Source organism: Aquarana catesbeiana, linkage group LG13 (genome assembly GCF_042186555.1).
Source record: "Aquarana catesbeiana isolate 2022-GZ linkage group LG13, ASM4218655v1, whole genome shotgun sequence".
Taxonomy (NCBI): Eukaryota; Metazoa; Chordata; class Amphibia; order Anura; family Ranidae; genus Aquarana; species Aquarana catesbeiana.
The window spans coordinates 234,275,314-234,298,229 of record NC_133336.1 but is presented as its reverse complement, the minus strand read 5'-3'; the positions used below and the strand labels follow the sequence as shown (position 1 = coordinate 234,298,229).

Sequence of the window (22,916 nt, the reverse complement as noted above, 5' to 3'; positions counted from 1 at the left end):
CTAAACATACAGCCAGAGCTATAACGGAATGGTTTAGATCAAAGCATATTTATGTGTTAGAATGGCCCAGTCAAAGTCCAGACCTAAATCCAATTGGGAATCTGTCTTAAGACTTGTAAATTGCTGTTCACAGACGCTCTCCATCCAATCTGACAGAGCTATTTTGCAAAGAAGAATGGGCAAAAATTTCACTCTCTAGATATGCAGAGCTGATAGAGACATCCCCAAAAAGACTTGCAGCTGTAATTGCAGTAAAAGGCCATTTTACAAAGCATTGCCTCAGGGGATCTGAATACAAATGCACGCCACACTTTTCACATATTTATTTGTAAAACATTTTGAAAACCATTTATCATTTTCCTTCCACTTCACAATTATGTGCCACTTTGTGTTGGTCTATCAGATAAAATCCCAAAAAAGACATTTACGTTTTTGACTGTAACATGACAAAATGTGGAAAATTTCAAGGGGTAAGAATACTTTTTCAAGGCACTGTATAATCCACCTGGATACACTAAGTAGTTGTGATGATATGTAGTTTTACTAACACATGGCAAAGTTGCAAAATTGAACTTAGTTTTTTAGATTTGTTTTACCCTTAGGTGTGAAAGGGTTAAGATTCTGAGTCAGTGAGCCGTCCATTTTTCTATGTTTAGGAATTGATGTCACTTGCAGACTGGAAGTCAGTTTCTGGGTCAGCAGTTTCCGCATTCAATCAAAATGTTGGTAAAATTTGGCCTGAGACCACCCAAGGTATATCTCTGTCTTAGAGGTGAGACATATGCTTAGTTCCAGACGCGTGGCTTCTATTTTATTCTGGAGATCGAGTTGAGGATTCTCAGGAAACTTAGTTCTGACTAATTTTGGCATATTAAGGCTTCCGATTTTTTTTTTAATATCTTGAGGCCAACCTTATAAGGATACCCTGCATGGGACTTAATGTGCCGCCCAACTGGTTTGTGGTGAGGTTTGTGTCGTTAACTGCTAAGAATTCTTTCAAATGCATCTCAACCTCAAAGCAAACAAAGGAGTTGCTCAGTAGCGGTTCATTTAAAAAGCAACAGTAAACTGAGTTGGCTTTTGCGAAGAGCATTGAGAGTTGCCATAACAGGCGAATGATTGGACCAAGCGACTTTGGAAGAACTAAACAAGGGCACATTTTGAGAAGGGGTGAAGATGTGGTCTATTCTAGAGTAGATTAGATGAACATTAGAATAGTATGTAAAGTCAAGTTTGGAGGTATTGAATTCCCACCAAACATTAAATAGATCAAATTGATGTAGTAACTTTTCAAATACAGTGCCCTTCCTGGTTGACCATAGGATGCAAGACCCAGTGGGTCTCATCTTCTCTAAGACCGAGTCCAAAGCTATATTCGAGTTACCCCCCAGGACCATGGTCCCCAGAAAATGGGGAGACATCGTCTGGGAAAGAGACTCTGTTAGGAGCATAGAAAGTAAGGAAAATAACCTGTCCCCCCTCTATTTCCCCTGCCACTAACAATTATCTACCATTGGGGTCCTTAACAACTTTAAGGGGTGAAAAAGACAGCCATTTTGATACACATATGACAACTACCCACCTCTTATCTGGTGCTATAGCCAAGTAGAATTGGGGGTATTGACCATGTAGAAATGAGGGCTGAAATGTATTATGCCGCGTACACACGATCGCCCATTCCAACAACAAAATCCATGTTTTTTTCCGACAGATGTTGGCTCAAACTTGTCTTGCATACAGACGCTCACACAAATCTTGTCGGAAATTCCGAACGTCAAGAACGCGGTGACATACAACAACACGTACGATGACAAGAGAAAAGGGAAGTTCAATAGCCAGTGCGGCTCTTCTGCTTGATTCTGAGCATGCATGAAATTTTGTGCGTTGGAATTGTGTACACATGATCGGAATTTCCGACAACAGATTTTGTTTCGGAAAATTTGAGATCCAGAGGAAATTCCGACGGAAAATGTCCGATGGAGCCTACACACGGTCGGAATTTCTGACAACAAGCTCCCATCGAACATTTCCCGTTGTAAAATCCGACCATTTGTACGCGGCATTGGGCAAATGAGTCTCCTGTAAGAGGACCACCTCCGCTCCCCCTGAATGGTAATAGTGGAAGGCTTTTCTATGCTTTACTGGTGAGTTCAGACCCTGAGTATTATGGGAAAAGGACCTTGATCAGTTTAGATGTGTTAATGGCAGCCATGGGAAAGAACCGACTTACCCCAGAAAAGCTGGAACCAGGAGGCGTTCCAGAAGCAAATCCCGATGGAGAATGCATCTTGTGCAGGTGGAAAAATAGAATGACAATGAGAAGAGAAGCATCTCAGAGAAATGTGGAGGGAAGGGAAGACCTGCAGGCAGGGAGAGAGAAAAGCAATATGATAAACAACAAGTTATCATAAACGACAAGGTGGGGAGGTCAGATGCCAACATAGCGCAATGAAAAGTCCACAAAAAGTCCACATCACCTGATAATACAGTAGGCAGAGGTGGAGTCAAAGTGGGGTGCAGTGCTCATGCAGTAGCCCTGCGCTAAACATCAACAAAACAGCTAAATGAAAGATAGACATAGGTCCTCCCACATTCATTGAGGCCACTTACGATCAAACAGAATAGTGAACAAAATGTGGTAGGTCAACAATCCACGGGGGATAAGATCCATCCGTGGCAAAACCAAAGTCATGAAGTGCAAATGGGTGGGGGACCCTCAAATCAATAGAACATGTAAAAAAATGGCAGTCCCAGCAGATCGCATCAAGGTGATTGGGAGTTTTCCTTGTTACAGCTTCTGGTGTTGTGCCATATTGGTGATAGAGGAGCAGTGGTCTCTGGACAGTTTTTATCTTCCAGGCGAGGTGATTGACACTGTGGTATCACAGATGGAGAGTTGGAGTTCAGGCCCAGTTGTAGCAATTGAGATTCGTATTCAGTGAAGGTGGCGAATGAATGCCCTTTACCACGATTTTGGAGCGGCTTCAAGAGTGGTTTAAACGTTTGATGTTTCTGGGCTGTGGCCTGAGAGATGTCAGCGAAGATTTGGATATCATGGTTTCCTATCTGGATATTGGGGTCTTCTCTTGCTTTTGTCATGATCCGCTCCTTGGTCCCATAAAAGTGGGGCTTTGCTATGCTGTCCCTAGGTGGCCCATTTGGGCGGAAGGCTGTTAGCTGCAGTTTATGGTCTGATTTATTAGGGAGTAGGGATTGAATCAGTTCCATAACTGCTGCATGGGTGTTCATATATGACTCGGGGAGGCCTTTAATTCTGAAGTTATATCTCTGAAGTTATATTTTCTAGGTCGTCAATTCTCACAAGGGTTTTTCCAGTTTAGCGTGTAGTTGAGCAATTTGGTCAGTGTTCTGGTTCATCCTGGAGACCGTAGCATGCAGCTTTGGTTCTAAGGTATTGATATGGTCACCTAAGTCTTTGAATTCTTGCTCAAGTTCAGTGGTAATGCATTTGCTTGTCTTCTCCAAGCCCTGGTCCCGCAATGTTGAAAAATCTCGCTAATATGATGGGATCGCCAGGATACTCTGCCTGAAGCAGCTGAGAGGATTGGGAACATAAAGCATGCAGCTCTGGCCTGGCAATATGGTTTCTTTGGCTGGTAATAATCTCCCCCATAGACCTATCTAAAGAGCTGATGGACTGGGGGGGCGAGTCTCTGCCAGTTTATACGTTCAGTGGTAATACATTTGCTTGTCTTCTCCAAGCCCTGTTCCTGCAATGTTGAAAATCTCGCTAATATGATGGGATCGCCAGGATACTCTGCCTGAAGCAGCTGAGAGGGTTGGGAAGGTAAAGCATGCAGCTCTGGCCTGGCAATATGGTTTCTTTGGCTGGTAATAATCTCCCCCATAGACCTATCTAAAGAGCTGATGGACTGGGGGGCGAGTCTCTGCCAGTTTATACGTTCAGTGGTAATGCATTTGCTTGTCTTCTCCAAGCCCTGGTCCCGCAATGCTGAAAATCTCACTAATATGATGGGATCGCCAGGATACTCTGCCTGAAGCAGCTGAGAGGGTTGGGAAGGTAAAGCATGCAGCTCGGGGCTGGCAATATGGTTTCTTTGGCTGGTAATAATCTCCCCCATAGACCTATCTAAGGAGCTGATGGACTGGGAGGGAGTCTCTGCCAGTATAATCACCCTCATATGGCAAGGGACAGCGCAGGAGAGAGGGATCTTGCTCACCCTAGCTATGAGAGGAAAGGTCCGGTGATGCAGCTCCCTGAACTTCAGCCTGCCACGTAGTGGATACAGTAAGTGGAGCTGCGGTTGGTGTCTGCCTGGTCCGGGGCTTGATCATCCAGAGGCTGTGCCGGTGCAGTCTTTTGTTTCCCCCTTGCCATGGGGGAGTGCCGGGTGTGTAGCAAACCAGTGGGAGTCAGTTTCGGGTGACTGGTCTCCACAAGCCACCAGAGTCAAAGCAGAATGGCCAGTGGAGCGGTGAGTTCAGGCAGCTGCCATCACCCCATATTTTTTACTTTTTTGCTATAAAACATATCCAATAAAAAAAAAAAAATCAAATTTCTTTATACATTTCGGCCAAAATGTTCTGCTACATGTTTTTTTTTTATACTAGTAATGCTGGTGATCAACAACTTATATTGCGACTGCAATAGTGCGAGGGGCAATCTGAACCCTAATACAGTGATCAGTGCTAATAATAGAGTATACGCTGTCACTTTACTAATGACACTGGCTTTGAAGGGGATAACATCTAGGGCGATCAAGGGGTTAAATGTGTGCCTAACGATGTGTAATGTGTGCTGCTTTTACTAAATATCTCTTCTGTACAGAGCCCTGTGTTTATTGCCAATAGGGATGGGCTGACTGTTCGAGTCGAACATGAGTTCAACTCGAACATTGGCTGTTCGATCGTTCGACGAAGATCGAACATTATGGGCCGTTCGCGCAAAATTCGAGTGGCGTGTCTCGGCCCATAATGCACTGCGTCATCGCAGTGCATTGCTGGCTGATGATTGGCCAAGCATGCACTATGACCCGCATGCTTTGGCCAATCACAGCGCTGTAAGCAAACAGACAGGGTGCCTTTGGCCAATTATAGCTTAGGGGGTTAAGTACATGCCCCACACTATATAAGTCTGCCTGCACGTTGGCCCTGTGTAGTGTGTTGATGGCGTATAGAGAGATAGAGAGAGAGTGTCATTTCATTTACTTTGAGCAGGCAGTTTATTCAGTTAGCTAGATCTCACTGTAGACTGTTCCTGCTGTACTATTTCTAATCTACTTCAGGCAGTTGATCCAGTTTAGCTAGATCTCACTGCAGACCGTTCATGCTGTACTGTTTCTAATCTACTTCAGGCGGGCAGTTGATATATATCCACTGCATTGTAGTCCGGCCAAGCCTATACGTGACTGTAGGCCATTCCTGGAGTATGTGTTCAAAGACACTTTCAGGCAGGTGACTCAGTGAGGTGCAGTAAATAAAATATATATCCACTGCATTGTAGTCCAGCCAAGCCTATACCTGACTGTAGGCCATTCGTTGAATACGTGTTCAAAGACACTTTCAGACAGGTGACTCAGTGAGCTGCAGTTCATTATATATATATATATATATATATATATATATAATCTAGCCAAGCCTATACCTGACTATAGGCCTTTCCTGGTGTACTGTTTTTTGAAAACTTCAGGCGTTGTTTTGCTAATCTAATTGTACAGTATGTCTGGAAGGCCACCAAGGAGAAGCAGACACTCACAGGCCACTAAAAGAGGGCAAGCAGGCTCTGTGTCTACAGCCAACAGTGCTGGTCGTGGACACGGTGCATCCTCAGCACGTGGCCGTGAGGCACGCTTGTCCTTTTTTTTTGGTCAGCTGGCTGTGTTGAGCCACAACATGCAGAAGAGTTGGTAGAGTGGATGACCAAGCCGTCCTCATCCTCCTCTTCCTCTGTCATCCAGGCTCAGGCTACTTTGTCTGCCAATGCAGCTGCCAAAGCGGCCTCTTCCATCGGCTCAATGTCATCAGTCACTCCTTCCCTAGCCCCACCATCATGCCCTGAGGAGTCCCCCGAACTGTTCGACCACAGTGTAGGGTACATGCTGCAGGAGGATGTGCAGCATTTTGAAGGCTCTGATGATGGTACCCAGGTTGAGGATGAAGGCAGATGACAGATGAGATGGACAGATGAGACCAAGATCAACTTGTACTAGAGAGATGGGAAGAGAAGAGTATAAAGAAGGAAAGGAACTGCTCATGATCCAAAGCATACCACCTCATCAGTGAAGCATGGTGGTGGTAGTGTCATGGTGTGGGCATGTATGGCTGCCAATGGAACTGGTTCTCTTGTATTTATTGATGATGTGACTGCTGACAAAAGCAGCAGGATAAATTCTGAAGTGTTTAGGGCAATATCATCTGCTCATATTCAGCAAAATGCTTCAGAACTCATTGGACGGCGCTTCACAGTGCAGATGGACAATGACACGAAGCATACTGCAAAAGCAACCAAAGAGTTTTTTAAGGGAAAGAAGTGGAATGTTATGCAATGGCCAAGTCAATCACCTGACCTGAATCCGATTGAGCATGCATTTCACTTACTGAAGACAAAACTGAATGCAAAATGCCCCAAGAACAAGCAGGAACTGAAGACAGTTGCAGTAGAGGCCTGGCAGAGCATCACCAGGGATGAAACCCAGCGCCTGGTGATGTCTATGCGTTCCAGACTTCAGGCTGTAATGGACTGCAAAGGATTTGCAAGCAAGTATTAAAAAGTGAAAGTTTGATGGATGATTGTTAATCTGTCCCATTACTTTTGGTCCCTTAAAAAATGGGAGGCACATATACAAACTGTTGTAATTCCAAGCGGTTCACCTGATTTGGATGTAAATACCCTCAAATTAAAGCTGAAAGTCTACAGTTAAAGCACATCTTGTTAGTTTCATTTCAAGTCCATTGTGGTGGTGTATAGAGCCAAGAAGATTAGAATTGCGTCGATGTCCCAATATTTATGGACCTGACTGTGTATATATATATATATATATATATATATATATATATATAGTCTAGCCAAGCTTATACCTGACTGTAGGCCATTCCTGGAGTGCGTGTTCAAAGACACTTTCAGGCAGGTGACTCAGTGAGCTGCAGTTCATTAAATATATATCCACTGCATTGTAGTCCAGCCAAGTCTATATGTGACTGTAGGCCATTTCTGGAGTGCGTGTTCAAAGACACTTTCAGGCAGGTGACTCAGTGAGCTGCAGTTCATTAAATATATATCCACTGCATTGTAGTCCAGCCAAATCTATATGTGACTGTAGGCCATTCCTGGAGTGCGTGTTCAAAGACACTTTCAGGGAGGTGACTCAGTGAGCTGCAGTTCATTAAATATATATCCACTGCATTGTAGTCCAGCCAAGCCTATATGTGACTGTAGGCCATTTCTGGAGTGCGTGTTCAAAGACACTTTCAGGCAGGCGACTCAGTGAGCTGCAGTAAATAAAATATATATCCACTGTATTGTAGTCCAGCCAAGCCTATACCTGACTGTAGGCCATTTGTTGAGTACGTGTTTAAAGACACTTTCAGACAGGTGACTCAGTGAGCTGCAGTTCATTTAATTATATATATATATATATATATATATATATATATATATATATATATATATATATATATTATAGTCTAGCCAAGCCTGACTGTAGGCCATTCCTGGTGTACTGTTTTTTGCTAATCTAATTGTACAGTATGTCTGGAAGGCCACCAAGGAGAAGCAGACGCTCACAGGCCACTAAAAGAGGGCAAGCAGGCTCTGTGTCTACAGCCAACAGTGCTGGTCGTGGACACGGTGCATCCTCAGCACGTGGCCGTGGAGCACGCTTGTCCTGTTTTTCGGCAGCTGGCCGTGTTGAGACACAACATGCAGAAGAGTTGGTAGAGTGGATGACCAAGCCGTCCTCATCCTCCTCTTCCTCTGTCATCCAGGCTCAGGCTACTTTGTCTGTCAATGCAGCTGCCAAAGCGGCCTCTTCCATCGGCTCAATGTCATCAGTCACTCCTTCCCTAGCCCCACCATCATGCCCTGAGGAGTCCCCCGAGCTGTTCGGCCACAGTGTAGGGTACATGCTGCAAGAGGATGCGCAGCGTTTTGAAGGCTCTGATGATGGTACCTAGGTTGAGGATGAAGGCAGTAACGTGAGCCCAGAGAGAGTGGGTGCCCAAGAAGGACAAGAAACTGGCAGTCATGTTCCCCCAGCTGCAGCATACTGCCAGGTTTGCTCCAGTGGCAAGGAGGGGAGGGGATGATGAGGTCACTGACTCTACGTGGGTGCCAGATAGAAGAGAGGAGGAGGAGGCACATCTCCAACAAGGCAGGATGCCCTCCAGGGGCCAGCTTAAGAGCAGCCAACTGACTGCATCACATCGCAGAGCTCAGAATGTGCAGGGCGCTGCTGTCTCTTCCAAAAGTTCTTTGGTGTGGGCCTTTTTTGAGACGCGTGCAGCATATCGCACCATTGCTGCTTGCAACATATGTCTGAAGCGTATCAAGCGTGGCCAAAACAGCAGCCGCTTGGGCACCACATGCTTGACCAGACATATGTCAAGCTCCCATGCAGTCTGTTGGCAACAGTACTTAAAAGACCCACACCAAAGAACAAGGCAGACCTCTCCTTGCTCCTCATCAGTTGGGATCTCCAACCCCACTCTACCTTCAGTCCTCTCAGAGACCTGCACTGAGAGGAATGAAGGTGTAGAATTAGGTGTCCCAAGCACTTGCGGGCAATCTGCTAGCGGTACACCAGCATCCGATTGTAGCAGACAAATTTCCCTACCCCAGTTGCTAAACGGCAAAAGAAATTTGGTCACAGCAATCCACATGCTCAGCGGCTGAATACTAGTTTGGCTAAATTGCTAGCACTCCAACTGCTGCCTTTTCAGCTGGTAGACTCTGCTCCCTTTCGGGAATTTGTGGAATGTGTGGTACCTCAGTGGCTGGTTCCCGAATGCCAATTTTTTTCTCGGAAGGCAATTTCGGCTCTCTACCGACATGTGGAAGGCAATGTCTTGGCCTCGTTGGACAGGGCGGTCAGCCGTAAGGTGCATATTACCGCTGACTCATGGTCCAGCAGGCATGGACAGGGACGTTATCTTTCTTTCACGGCGCACTGGGTAACCCTGCTGGCAGCTGGGAAGGATGCAGGACAGGGTGCAGTATCGTTGGAGCTTGTTCCGCCACCACGCCACCAAAATGCTGGTAGTGGTGATTCTGACACACCTCTTTCCTCCACCCCCTCCTCTTCTTCTTCCTCTATGGCCTCTTCCGGTGCAGATTTGTCCTTGGAACCAGTGGTGCTCCGTAGGCGTTCTAGGGGCTACGCAAGCACTCAGGCAAAAAGATGCCATGGAGTGCTTGAGTTGGTCTGCTTAGGGGACAGGAGCCACACTGGGGCAGAGATTCTGGCAGCTCTGCAGGGACAGGCTCAGAGGTGGTTGACGCCACGCCAGCTTCAGCCAGGAATGGTGGTTTGTGACAGTGGCACCAACCTTCTCTCCGCCCTCTGACAGCGACAGTTCACCCATGTTCCCTGTTTGGCTCACGTCCTTAATTTGGTGGTGCAGTGGTTCTTGTGCAGGTACCCGGGCTTACAGGATCTCCTGAGGCAGGCCAGGAAAGTCTGTGGGCATTTCCGCCGGTCATATAATGTCAGTGCTCAGCTTGCTGACCACCAGAAGGAATGTAACTTGCCCAAGAACCGCCTCATCTGTGACATGCCCACCAGGTGGAACTCAGTGTTGGCAATGCTGCAGAGGCTGCACAGGCAGCAGAGGGCCATCAATGAGTACCTGTGCGAGTATGGCACCAGAACAAGGTCAGGGGAGCTTGGCTTTTTTTCGCCACAAAATGTTACAGGGGTGATGATAACCCTTCCCTATGTTTTCCAAAAAGCTTTAAAATAGATTTGTTGGCTGGAGCTACACTTACAAAATGTACCTGTTCCAAATTACAAACAGATTCTACATAAGAACAAACCTACAGTCCCTGTCTTGTTTGCACAACTGCTGTTCAGAGTATACAGGCCTGGGGGCCCAACGCCTTTTCTTTTTTTAATTTGGGTGCGGGGTTCCCCTTAATATCCACACAAGACCCAAAGGGCCTGGAAATGGACTGGGGGGGTAACCATGCCGTTTGTCTCACTGATTTTCATCCATATTGTCAGGATCCGACATTACATTAAAGCTTTAGGCAGTTTTAAATTACTTTTATTCCTTTAGAAATGTCATTTTGTGCAGGGACTGTTCTAAGCACGGGAAACACGCGCCACTTTACAGGCATACTATTGACACCCCCCAGGTACGATATTTAAAGGAATATTTCACTTTTATTTTTTCACTTTAAGCATCATTAAAATCATTGCTCCTGAAAAAACGTCCGTTTTTAAAACTTTCTTTTCCATTGATACATGTCCCCTGGGGCAGCACCCGGGTCCCCAAACCCTTTTTAGGACAATAACTTGCATATTAGCCTTTAAAATTCACACTTTTGATTTCTCACGTTCGAGTCCCATAGACTTTAACGGTGTTTGAATGTTCGCGCAAACTTTCGGTCCGTTCGCATGTTCTGGATGCAAATCGAACCGGGGGTGTTCGGTCCATCCCTTATTGCCAACCAAGGGCTCTGGGCTGTGATTGGACAAAGCCGATCAGCAGGTCCCAGCCATGAATCATTGTCCAGGACTTTCTGACAGAATACCGCTGTGCACAATCACATGCACACCATGAACCAGAAGCATGCAGCAACATACTAGTACATCGCTTTGCCTGCATGGGCCACCTGTCCACAGTACATTGCAGGTGGGCGAGCGGTCTGCAAGAAGTTAAAAAGACATTCACTGCATGTTCATTGTGTTGCAAGGCTGTGGAAGCTTCTGTGTGCCTGGCTGCTGTGCACTCACTTGGGAATAGGGCCTGGTACAAATCTGCAGGGCCCATGTGCTATATTACTTAACCACCTCCATACCGGGCCATAGTAAAATGACGCCGGCAGGGACACTCTCCCGTGCTGGGCGGGCTTCATATGACATCCTCCTGTTCTCACCGCTCCTGCGGGATCCCGGAGGCCTGCAGCGCGGCGAGTGAGGATGAAGCGTGTCCCTCGGGACACAGCCCATCCCAGATCAGTGTAAAGAGCCAATAAAAATGGCTCTTTACTACGTAACCAGCTGTGTCCAATCACAGCCAGTCACTTGCACTGTCCTCTGTGAGCAGCGATTGGGGACGGGGCTTGTCACCCTGAGACAGCCCATCCCCGATTGCGGTAAACACGTGACCGGCTGTGTCCAATCAGCTGATCACAGAATGTTAACAAACCGCGGTAACAAGCTGTTACCGGGTTCTCCTCCTCACACACCGATCAAGGAGATTGCGGTAACAGCTCGTTACCGCTTACAGTGCACACCAACACACACTGATTCCCCCCAGTAATAAAGAGGACCTGTCACCAGCCCATCAAAGTATCTGTCACCAGCCCATCTGAGTACCTGTCACCAGCCCAACAGAGTACTCGAGTTCCTTCCCTGTGAAGTGGGAATAAGTCCAGTGAGAAAATTTGCTTTCAGAGACTTGCAAGTGAATACCCTGTGTAGTAGCAAAGCACGGTTTGAAGCTGAACCTGCAGCAAGCTTGAAGATTGCTATTTGTGGTTGTAGTAGCAAATCAGTTCATATAAAGTGACCAGCAGCCCCTCTATGATCATCTCTAGCTGGAAAAAAAGACTGCTGTAACTGCCCCTGATGACGTCTTTCTGGTGACGAAATGCATAGAGTAGAGCCACGGTGTGTGATGTCATTAGACCTCTGGCACGGACCACAGCAATCTTGTTATTTGGCCATCTGAGTGACTCGATATGCGATTGATTGCCTACCTGAATCTATTTGTGGTTGTAGCAACAAATCGGTTCATATAAAAGTGACCAGCAGCCCCTTTGTGATCATCTCTAGCTGTTCCTTGTACCCTTGGAATCCGCGTCTCTTGCGGAAGCTGCCATCCGGGACCACCGTTTTTTAAGCTTGATTGACCCAGTGGGTGTACACCCATCTGTGTGCAATCTCTTTGGTATGCCTTTAAGAATATAAGGTGGTGGATTTTTTTCACCAAAGTCACTGTTTATCATCTTCATCATCAAAAATTACACCTTCAGAAAACTCGCCATGCCTCTTACTAAATACCTTGGACTGTCTACTTTTCAAAAAGGGGTCATTTGGGGGGTATTTGTACTTTCCTGACATTTCAGGGCCTCAAGAAATGAGATAGGCCATCAGTACATCAGGTGTGATCAATTTTCAATGATTGGCACCATAGCTTGTAGACGCTATAACTTTCACACAGACCAAATAATATACACTTATTTGGGTTATTTTTACCAAAGATATGTAGTAGTATACATTTTGGCCCAAATTTATGAACAAAAATTACTTATTTGCAAAATTTTACCATAGAAACTAAAAAAAAAGTGTATTTTTTTCAAACATTTTGCTCTTTTTTTTACTTATGTCACAAAAAAGAAAAAACCCAGTGGTGATTAAATACCACCAAAAGAAAGCTCTATTTGTGTGAAATAAATGATACAAATTTTGTTTGGGTACAGTGTTGCATGACTGAGTAATTGGTATTCAAATTGTGAGAGTGCTGAAAGCTGAAAATTGGTCTGGGCAGTAAATGGGTATAAGTGCCCTGTATTGAAGTAGTTAATCACTTGCTTACTGGACACTTTTACCCCCTTCCTGCCACAGCCAATCTTTAGCTTTTAACACTGTCACACTTTGAATGACAATTGCGTGGTCATGCAACACTGTAACCAAACTACATTTTTATAATATTTTTCAAACAAAAAGAGCTTTCTTTTGGTAGTATTTAATCACCACTGGGTTTTTTATTTTTTGCTAAATAAATAAAATAAGACCAAAAATTATGATAAAAATTATGATAAAAACAAAACATTTTTCATAGTTTCTTATAAAATTTTGGAAACAGGTAATTTTTCTCCTTCACTGATGGGCCCTGATGAGGCGGCAATGATCTCTGATCAGTGTGTAATTTCAGTTCTCCACCCCTTCTCAGTGGCGTCTCCAGCTTTCAAATTTAGGGGGGGCACATGGGGGGACAGGGACAAAAATAGGGGGGCAACTATAAAATGCATATATATATATATATATATATATATATATATATATATATCCTGGGGCCCTTTACTACGACCCCACAACGGGCCCTTTCACATGTTCTGCAGTGAGCTCCCTTCCTACTGTATTGGGGTCCCCCAGGGTGGCAGAAAACAAGAGATATATGTCACCAGCATATCAAGAAAATATAAGGATCCAAAGCAGTGGGAGAACTATCAGGGTTGCAAAGGTTGTCTTGCCTCCGGGCCCTGGTGTTCTGCCACTGTGGGGTTCCCCAGCCTCCTCTTGCTGTCCTGCCCCTGCTATTGACAGCGCTGGTCTGGCATCTCTTGGAATTTACAGGCTGGTCCTCCTGTCCTAAGGACAGGAGAAAGCAGTCTGTTTTTTCAGTAACTGAGAGTCCTGGTGGAGTCCTTCCTGCAACTCGCTCTTCTCCCTGCCAATAAGGATGCAGGTGAAGGAGCAGATCGGGCGGCCGTCGTGCGAACGCTCGCATTATGCAGTGTCAGCGAGCAGGGGAGGGGGGAGGAATCACCCGCAGGAGCTGACTGGGGACTCTCTCCCTCTTAGACATTGATTTTTTGTAAAAAAAAAAAAAAAATTTTTTTTTTGGGGGGGGCACATGGTGGGGCACAGCATAATGTTGGGGGGGTCAGGGCCCCCTCTGGCCCCCCCTAGGGTCGCCATTGCCCCTTCTCCACCCCAGCTCACCTGAGGCCAACCAATTCACTGGCTATATGTAAGAGTTTACAACCACTTAAAGGTAAAAAAACTTCCAATGCCTGTTCTCCTCTCCCACTCTCGAACACTTGCTTGGGTCCTGTATCGATCCAGTGATGTGCCTGTTTGCAGGTCTTCTCTCCTCTCTTCCTGGTTTCATAGGCCATTGGCTCCTGATGCTTTCAGTCAAATCCTGTAAGGAGGGAGTAGGGGCGGAGCTGAGCTGTATCTGTCTGTGGATGCAAATAGCCCGTTTCGGGAGGGCACCTGCATGTGTGACCCAATAGCAAGAAGTTCTGAATGACAGGAGTCAGAGGTGGAGTTCCTGATCAAATGATCACTGTGATTGGCTGCCAGCACAGAACAGAGGTGCACCATAGACTCCCTGCTGCTACATGTATGTGTTATACAGTTGGCAAGAGGTTAACATTACCCTTCTTACATATTTTTTTAATAATGTATATTTGTAGAAATTCTTAGTCAATGATACATTTTTAACATCTGGGTCATTGTGCATCAATGCAAGTTAACGACATGTTATTTAACATTATTTTATAGATTGATAGACAGTATTTTCGATAGGCTACTCCCGATCACAGTGACATGTTTTATGGAAAGCTTTTTGGTGGTAGTGCTGCTGGATATACCGTACATTGTTGGAGGTTGTGCTGGCTGGCAAAGGCCATGTCTACTTGCATGGAAGGGGTGACAGCCAGAGATGCCAATGTTTAGCACAGAGTATAACAGAGGCAGCTGGAATGTAGAGTCTGGTCTTAGAGTGGGCAGGCCGGCTCTGCCTGAGGCACTTACCAGGAATGTGCGGGAAGGAGACCAAGGGGACACATTGCACCTAGGAGGAGCTACAGGCAGTCCCTGACCCTTCCACTGGGAGGACTGTACATTGCTATCAGAGGCCCTGGTCCTGTGCACACTGCCCATGTTACCTCAAGGAGTTCAATCAGCCATCTCAGCTGAATTAGTAAAAGAATTATATTGCTACATAATATCTGAATGTAAGATGGACACATATATTTTTCTGTAATATTAAAATATGAGATTAAAAAGCAGTGATAAAATCTCTGTTAATATTATGAACATTACAGAAGTGAATAATAATAATATCAACATTTTCAATTTCTACTTTAACCTGAGTCATAAAATATTTCCATTACATTCCCAGATATTCAGGAAAAGCACAAAACATGTCTGATGGAGAAGACTGAGACTCTAGTGGAGCATAGACCCCCAGGAACTACTCTGGAACCACAAAGATTCCTCATTAATGAGCATTATGTGAACTTGATTGTAGTCTCCACTAATCAGTTCAGGCAGCATCCCCAGAATGAGCTAATACAGACTGGGGTAACACATGAGGAATGCTTGAAGGAAACACAGTCTAGATTGGAATGTATTTCCCCCGACAGGCTGTTCCGATGGAACCCCCAGTCACAATGTGTTCCACATGCAGTAATGGTGAGCGGAGTGCCAGGAATAGGGAAGACCACACTGATGCAGAAGTTTGTCTATGACTGGGTGACCGGAAAACACTACCAGAGATTTTCTTTTGTCTTCCTCTTCAGATTCTGGGACCTTAATAAACTGAGAGAGGTCAGCTTGGAGGAGATGATTCTTCATCAATATCCATATCTAGAGAGTCAGATTGGAGACATTTTACAAGATCCAGAGAGACTTCTGTTTATATTTGATGGTTTAGATGAAAGTATTCACCAATTAGATTTCAGATCAAGTAGACTCTTTGCTTACAGGACAAAATGTGGTGAGATTGTGGTCAGTTTGGTGAGGCAGAGTCTTCTTAAGGGTTGCTCTGTACTGATAACCAGCCGTCCAACCAGACTGGCATCAGTTCATACCAGTGTTTTCCAGAGAATAGCTGAGATCATGGGATTTCTCCATGAAGACAGATTGATCTTCTTTAAAAATTTCTTTGGAAATGAGGAATTATCAGAGAAGGCTTTTCATTATGTGCAGGAGAATGACACGCTGTACACTTTCTGTTATATCCCATCATACTGCTGGATCATCTGTACTGTGTTATCAATGTGCTTCAGATCCCAACCAACAATCACTGATCAGCTGATGACATCATTACCCAAAACAGTGACACAACTCTTTGTGACTTATGTCTCAAACATTCTGACCAATCACAGCCAGAATAAAGATGGGGGTCACACTGACTGGGAACTGCTGACATCTATTGGGTGGATGGCAGAACATGGAGTCATGAATCACCTGATTGTATTTGATGAGTGTCACCTGGAGTCATTCAGTGTGAAAAATTATAAACATCTCTTTTCATCTTTCATGATGGAATCTGGTCAGCCCCCTGATGTGGATTACAGCTTCTTACATCTCACTCTTCAGGAGTTTTTTGCTGCTTTAGTTCATTTTACTAACTATAATGCTGACAGATTACAGGAAACACTTGATAAGGCTGAATCTTACAAAGGCGGGCGTGCTGAAATATTCCTCCGTTTCCTCTGCGGTCTCTCAGACTCTTCTACTAGATCCATGTTAAAGTCTCATGTGGGAGAATTGTCTACTCAGGCTGCCAGACATGTCATCACCTGGATCCGGAAGAAAATTACAAACCAAAGACCTGACAAATATATAAAAGACAAGCGAGGTCTTCTTAATGTATTCTACTATGTCTATGAGAGCAGGAATAAGGCTCTGATGTCACAATGTATTGGAACAAAAAAAGTAGATTTTTCTGGATTCTCCCTCACCCCTCCAGACTGCTCTGTGCTGTCTTTTATCCTTCAAACCTGCGGAGAGACAGAAGAAGTAAATCTACATTCATGTAGCATTCAGAGTGAAAAATTGAGGAAACTAATACCGACTCTAAACAACATCAAGAATTTAAGGTAAAGAATAACCTTGTGTTATACTGGAATTATCAGCAGTTTCCCCAAATAAATTAGTGATTATTGCTGCTGCTTATATTTTATTATACTCTATGTGAACCCTATAAGTATTTATGTACGTATATGTTTTGGATAGCTGCACAGAATGATTGGATAAGTAGAGGCAGCAGATGGGATGTCTGTGTCAGACACATACTGTAGCAGTGCTATAGAAAAATGGTGATTGATCACACACAAAATACCCAAATCACTATGACCAAGATCAGGGGCGTTGCTAGGTGGCAAAAAGACCAGGGGCTTCAGCCCGAAGTCCAAGGCCGGCACGGGGGGGGGCTCTAGTGGCGCTGGGTTTTTTTGGTTGAGCGGAGGGGTTGTGTGGTTGTGTGGCGGGGGTTGGCTGACTTGCTGGTTGCTGCCTGGCTTACCAATGCCCATCAATGCTGACCACTAAACTGACCTACCTACCTGACACACATTGGCCTACCTGACATACACTGATCTACATACACTGACCTACCTGACCCACACTGACCTACCTGACCCACACTGACCTACCTGACATACACACTGACCTACCTACCTGGCATACACTGACCTACATACACTGACCTACCTGACCCACACGGACCTACACTGACCTACATACACTGACCCACACACACTGACCTACCTGACCCACACACACTGACCTACACTGACCTACCTGACCCACACACACTGACCTACCTGACCCACACACACTGACCTGGTACCTGCCATACACACACTGACTGACCTACCTGTGTTCAGGTCCTGCAGCAGCAGCTCAGCCGTGGTGCTGGTGTGTGAGGCAGCCAGAGGAGAGGAGGAGAGCCGCCTGCCCGAGCGCCGATCGATGTCGCACGGCGGCCAAATTGTCCTTGCCGCCTTCTTCCTCTTCCTGTTGCAGCGTGCTGGGATAGGACTGGGCCGCTCCAGTCCAGAAATGGCATGAGCATTAGCGCGGAGGAGGAGGAAGTGCAATCCTCCTCCGCTTTGAGTGCCGGGCAGTGTGGGCACAGTGGGCGGTGACATCACTGGTTGCTAGCCGCTAGGCGGCTATAGCAACCAGTGACCAAGAGTAGAGTCGGGGGGGCGGGAGCGGAGCTGGAGCCGGAGCCAGCGCTACCACGGCTCAGTCCGCCCCTGTCCCCTGCATTCTAGGAACGGGACAAGAGACTCAGGGCTATTAGCCTCAGGCTCGGGGTTAAAGTGGTTGTAAACCTCAGACATGAAATATGAAAAACGCACATCCTTCTATACTGTGTCCTTGTCTTTCTCCAAAGCACTGAGTGTCATTTCTCTCTGCTGCCTGGTTACTCTATTAGTATGGTTTACTTCTGGCAGATTTTCCTGACACCAAGAGTTAAAATGGTGATGGGGAGGGAGCAGCAGCCTGTAACTCATTCACAGCTGTGCTTGTTCTATGTACTGTGTGAAAGGGATGTGTCTCAGCCCTTCCTTCTCAGAGCTCAGGCTTACTCAGCGTTCAGTTAATTGCCAGTACTCTTCATTCCACAGTGACTCACCTGATGATCATATCCTGCTCGTCAATCAGCCTTGCTGGCTATTTAAACTGCCTGGATCAGATCACCTGTGCTTTCGCCTTGGTCAACATATCGTAATACTCTCTGCTGTGTTTTCCTGATAAAGACTTTTGCCTGGCTGACGTCCCTTTTGGTTCCTGATTCCATTTGCTTCTTCTGACTATGCTGATCTCTGGAATGCCATTTTACTGGCTTGCACCAATTACCCACTCTGGTTACTGGCTATGTTTTGACCACATTTATGCTGTTTGTACTATTTTACCATTTTATTAAAAAGTGTGATTTTTTTTACTGCACTTCTGGCTCAGTCTAAATTATGGTTCCTGACACAGAGCTGTCGGCTGTGTGAAGACTTCAGATCCCCACCCCCTGCTCCTAGAGGAGAAATCCTTTCATATTTGTGTTTTCAGAATGATCTACAGAAGAAATGACTGCAGATACACAGCTACAACCAATGTAGGATTATTTGTTTCACTCTGTGTATCACATAATGCTAGTCACTTAATTGGGTACATGTGAAGGTTTACAACCACTTTAATCCTTTTTTTAAATCAAATTATGTTTATTAATATTTTGCATGAAGTATAAACAGCGCATCTAACTGCTCAGCAAAGATTAGTGCACAAATAAAAAATACAAATTGGTGTAGATGAGGGTTCAGCCAAAGCTGGGAGGCCAGAGAAAAGTCATCCTGACTAGAGTCATTAAGGTGAAGAATGTGGCACCAGGCCTCGAAGGTCGCATTCATAGAGCCAGTGATAGGAAAGTCCGCTCTAGGCCATCTATATAACAGAAACTTCAGACTGTCATGTGACCCCAGGATGGCAGCTTCCAAAACAACCACTTTAATCCTTGAGGCTGCTTCAACAATTAAAGTACACTAGGGGATGAAACGCATCTGAGGGACCTCTCCTGCAGGTGGAGCTGAAACCATCTTGCATGAACTGGTTTAGTTTTGGTCACAGTGAGTCCTCTGTGTGATCAGTTGCAATTTTTCTGCAGTACATTGAAGCCTGACAAGCAGTTAGCAGCTACAGTCCAGCTACATAATCTCCACATAAAGGAATCTTTGGTCCTCCAAAGAGGTAAAAAACAGCAAAGGAACGAAGTGCAAAAAAGTTAAGAAGAAACTAAATTGATTTTTTGACATTTCATATGAAACACATCAGGTGATGGAGGTTGCCACCAAAGTGTGTTGGGATGAAGCAAGAGCCCTCATCTTTGGCACTGGTTTGAGTGCTACTGAAGTCTTATGCCCCGTACACATGGTCGGACATTGATCGGACATTCCGACAACAAAATCCTAGGATTTTTTCCGACGGATGTTGGCTCAAACTTGTTTTGCGTACACACGGTCGCACAAAGTTGTCGGAATTTCCGATCGCCAAGAACGCAGTGACATAAACCACGTACGACAAGACTAGAAAAGGCCAGTTCAGAACCAAGCGTGGCACCCTTTGGGCTCCTTTTGCTAATCTCGTGTTAGTAAAAGTTTGGTGAGAGACGATTCGCGCTTTTTCAGACTCGTGGTTTTCAGATCGTTTTCTGCTGTTCAGTTTGTGCTTGTGGGTTTGTATCTGCTCTTCAGTGCGTGCAAGCAAGCTACGCGTGACTTTGTCATTGTGTTCTTGTTCGTTCGTTACTGTTTTTCAGGTCGCTCTTCACAGGCCTTGCTGTTCTTCAGTGCGTTCTGTTACTTTGTTCTGAGCAGCCGACTGTTTTCTAGCCATGTTGCGCATATGTACTCCTCGTAGAGTTCGTGCTGTGCGGGGGCTTGGTGTTGGGGTCCTGACCTTGACACAAGTCCAGTCCATGAACAGGGTGGGGAGGAGTTCATGGACCAAGAATTGGTTGCTTCAGCGTGACCAGTTCTGTCACATGCCTTTGCTCCGTGAGATCCATGAGAATAATCCTGATGATTTCAGGAACTTTCTCCGGATGACGGACCCCGTATTTCACCGTTTGTTGGCTTTGCTGACCCCCTATATCAGCAGGCAGGATACCTGCATGAGGCAAGCCATCACTCCAGGGGAGAGGCTAGTCGCCACCCTGCGGTACTTGGCGACAGGGAGAAGTCTGCAGGACTTGAAATTCTCAACAGGCATCTCCCCCCAGGCTCTGGGGATCATTATCCCAGAGACTTGTTCTGCCATCATACAGGTCCTGCAGAAGGAGTATATGAAGGTAAGATTTTTATCCTTTAATCTCACATTTTATTGTATGTAATGTTTGACAATATATTGTATTTCTTTCCTCATTCCCCATTTACCATGATTGTAATATGCTGTGAATGTCCCCTTTGTCCTCATGCATGCTGGATTTTTATGTAATTATTTTTTTGTCCTTCATACATATTTGCCTTCACTTACCTCCCCAGCATTCTCTCCTGGCCCTATATTCACCTCATGTAGTCAATTAACAATGTATTTTGTCAGCTCCATAGTAGTGCTTTACCCCAAAATGTTTAGAAATGTGATTTTTGCTTTAAATTCAGGCAGAGTGCCAGAGGCTTTTTTTGGGGGGTCCCCAAATCATTTGGAACCCTCCCTCCCCCCAACTACTAAGTCAGCTAATACCAATTTTCTATCCTCAATCATCTATCTGCTGACTTTTCCAAACCCATACACACTATACCCACCTCTTTTGTGGTCAGATTTATGGATGAATTCCCCAAAGCATGTAGTGCAAGGGCCTGCCTGTATACTTTTCATATGGTACTGTTAAAAGTTTTTGTATACTATTATTATCTAGATAGGTAATAGCAGAATGTCCAAATGTGCTCAAATGTGTACAGTGTGTATTTATATCTTTGTATTATGACACTTCTTACCTGTCCAGTGGGCTGCCAATAGTGTAACTAAGGAGGGGCTGTTCAAAGTAATACCCATTATTTAGGCATTCATCTCTCAATGAAGTGGAGAGGGTTACCTGTCCAAGAGCCCCCCCCCCCATAATGTTAGAAATGGTCCATGGGGGGGGGGGGAATATGATAGGTGTACCTTATACTTTGGTCTTTAAAAATTCCCATAAATAAATGGTATCTTGATGTTGGCCAAGAATGTTTGTGTCTAATCTGCTTTCCCTGTTTATGTGCAAAATGACTATTTTTTTTTGTTTTCCTCCACAGTTTCCTTCCACGCCACAGGAATGGCAGACTGTGGCCTCCCACTTTGCCCAGCGGTGGGACTTTCCTAACTGCGGAGGGGCAATTGATGGGAAACACATCCACATCATCCCACCACCCAACTCGGGGTCGTACTATTATAATTATAAGGGGTTCAATAGTATTGTGATGTTGGCGGTGGTGTCAGCTACTTATAAGTTCCTGTATGTATGTATGTTGACGTGGGAAAGAATGGCCAGATGTCCGATGGTGGAGTCATCACCCAGACGGAGTTCGACAGGCGTCTCCAGAATGGCAGCTTGGACTTGCCACCTCCAGAAGACAATGTGGAAGGACTCCCATTCGTCTTCATTGCGGATGAAGCCTTTGCGCTGGGGGACCATCTTATGCGGCCATTCCCGATGAGGACCCCCACCCCGGACCAGAGGGTTTTTAAGTGGTGGAGAACACATTTTGAATCATGGCCAGCCGGTTCCGCTTATTTCTTACACCCATACATATGGCGGAGTATAAACTGAATCATATTATCCTGGCATGCTGTGTTCTACACAACTTTTTACGGAAACATTCTGCCAACTATGCTAGCTCAGTTGGGCCTGAGGCCAGAATTCAAAATGAACCAACCCTGACAACGCTTGAAAGTGGCCGTCCTGGCTTGCCCTCCCTGAGTGCCCGTGATGTCCGGCTAAGATACCTTGAATTCTTTGCGGGTAGGGGGGCTATCAATATGCCAGACAATATCTGAAACCTTTATCAAATAAAAAAAAAACCTTAAGCAAATCTTTGGTGACATTTACTGCTTGTGTTTGTTTTAGCTGACCCTGACAGAAATGTGTTGAGTCCTGAAACTGGCGTGATTGTGTAACCTTATACAAAGCACTGTTGGGTGTTATTTACTAAAGGCGAAGACACTTTGCACTCCAAGTGCAGTTGAAACTGCACTTGGAGTGCAAAGTGGATTTGCCCTTAGGAAATAACACCCATTGTCACAGAAAACACCAATTAGAGCACCCCAAAAGTGTTGTAGCGTTGAGACAATAATCCACACATTCTTGATTAACAATCTTTTTAATACCTGCACAATCACATGTGCATTTAGAAAAGGTTTTTAAAACAAACCAACATGTTTGTTGTATAACAATTTTTGGGGTCACATTAAAAAAAGTAGAAATGTCCATTTAAGATAAAACAGGCATGTTTAAAACCCACAAGAAAGACACAAATCTTAAACTTACAAAGTTCACATTTGGTAGAACTTGAAGGCAATATCAGACATGAGTATTTACAAACTGTGTGTGATATTGCGTTCAGATGGGGTGAAGTCACCCCCGGAAAAGCTAAATTTTGAAGATGCACACAAATAGCCGAATGTCAACATGTTCTAGCTGCCATCATGGGGGATCAAGGGACGTGTTTTGGGGGAGCAACCCCTTCCTCACAGCTACTTTATTATTGAGGAAGG

The 22,916-nt window shown here is 45.2% G+C and overlaps 1 protein-coding gene across 2 annotated transcripts in view; it reads left to right on the top strand.

Annotated features, from left to right (window-relative positions):
* Positions 1-22,916, top strand: part of LOC141116962 (NACHT, LRR and PYD domains-containing protein 3-like) — a 138,483-nt gene that overhangs the window by 82,695 nt on the left and 32,872 nt on the right. For both annotated transcript variants that reach the window (XM_073609489.1, XM_073609490.1), the window contains exon 6: positions 15,061-16,765. In XM_073609489.1, coding sequence (XP_073465590.1) covers positions 15,061-16,765 — 1,705 coding nt within the window. The remainder of the gene's footprint in view (positions 1-15,060; positions 16,766-22,916) is intronic.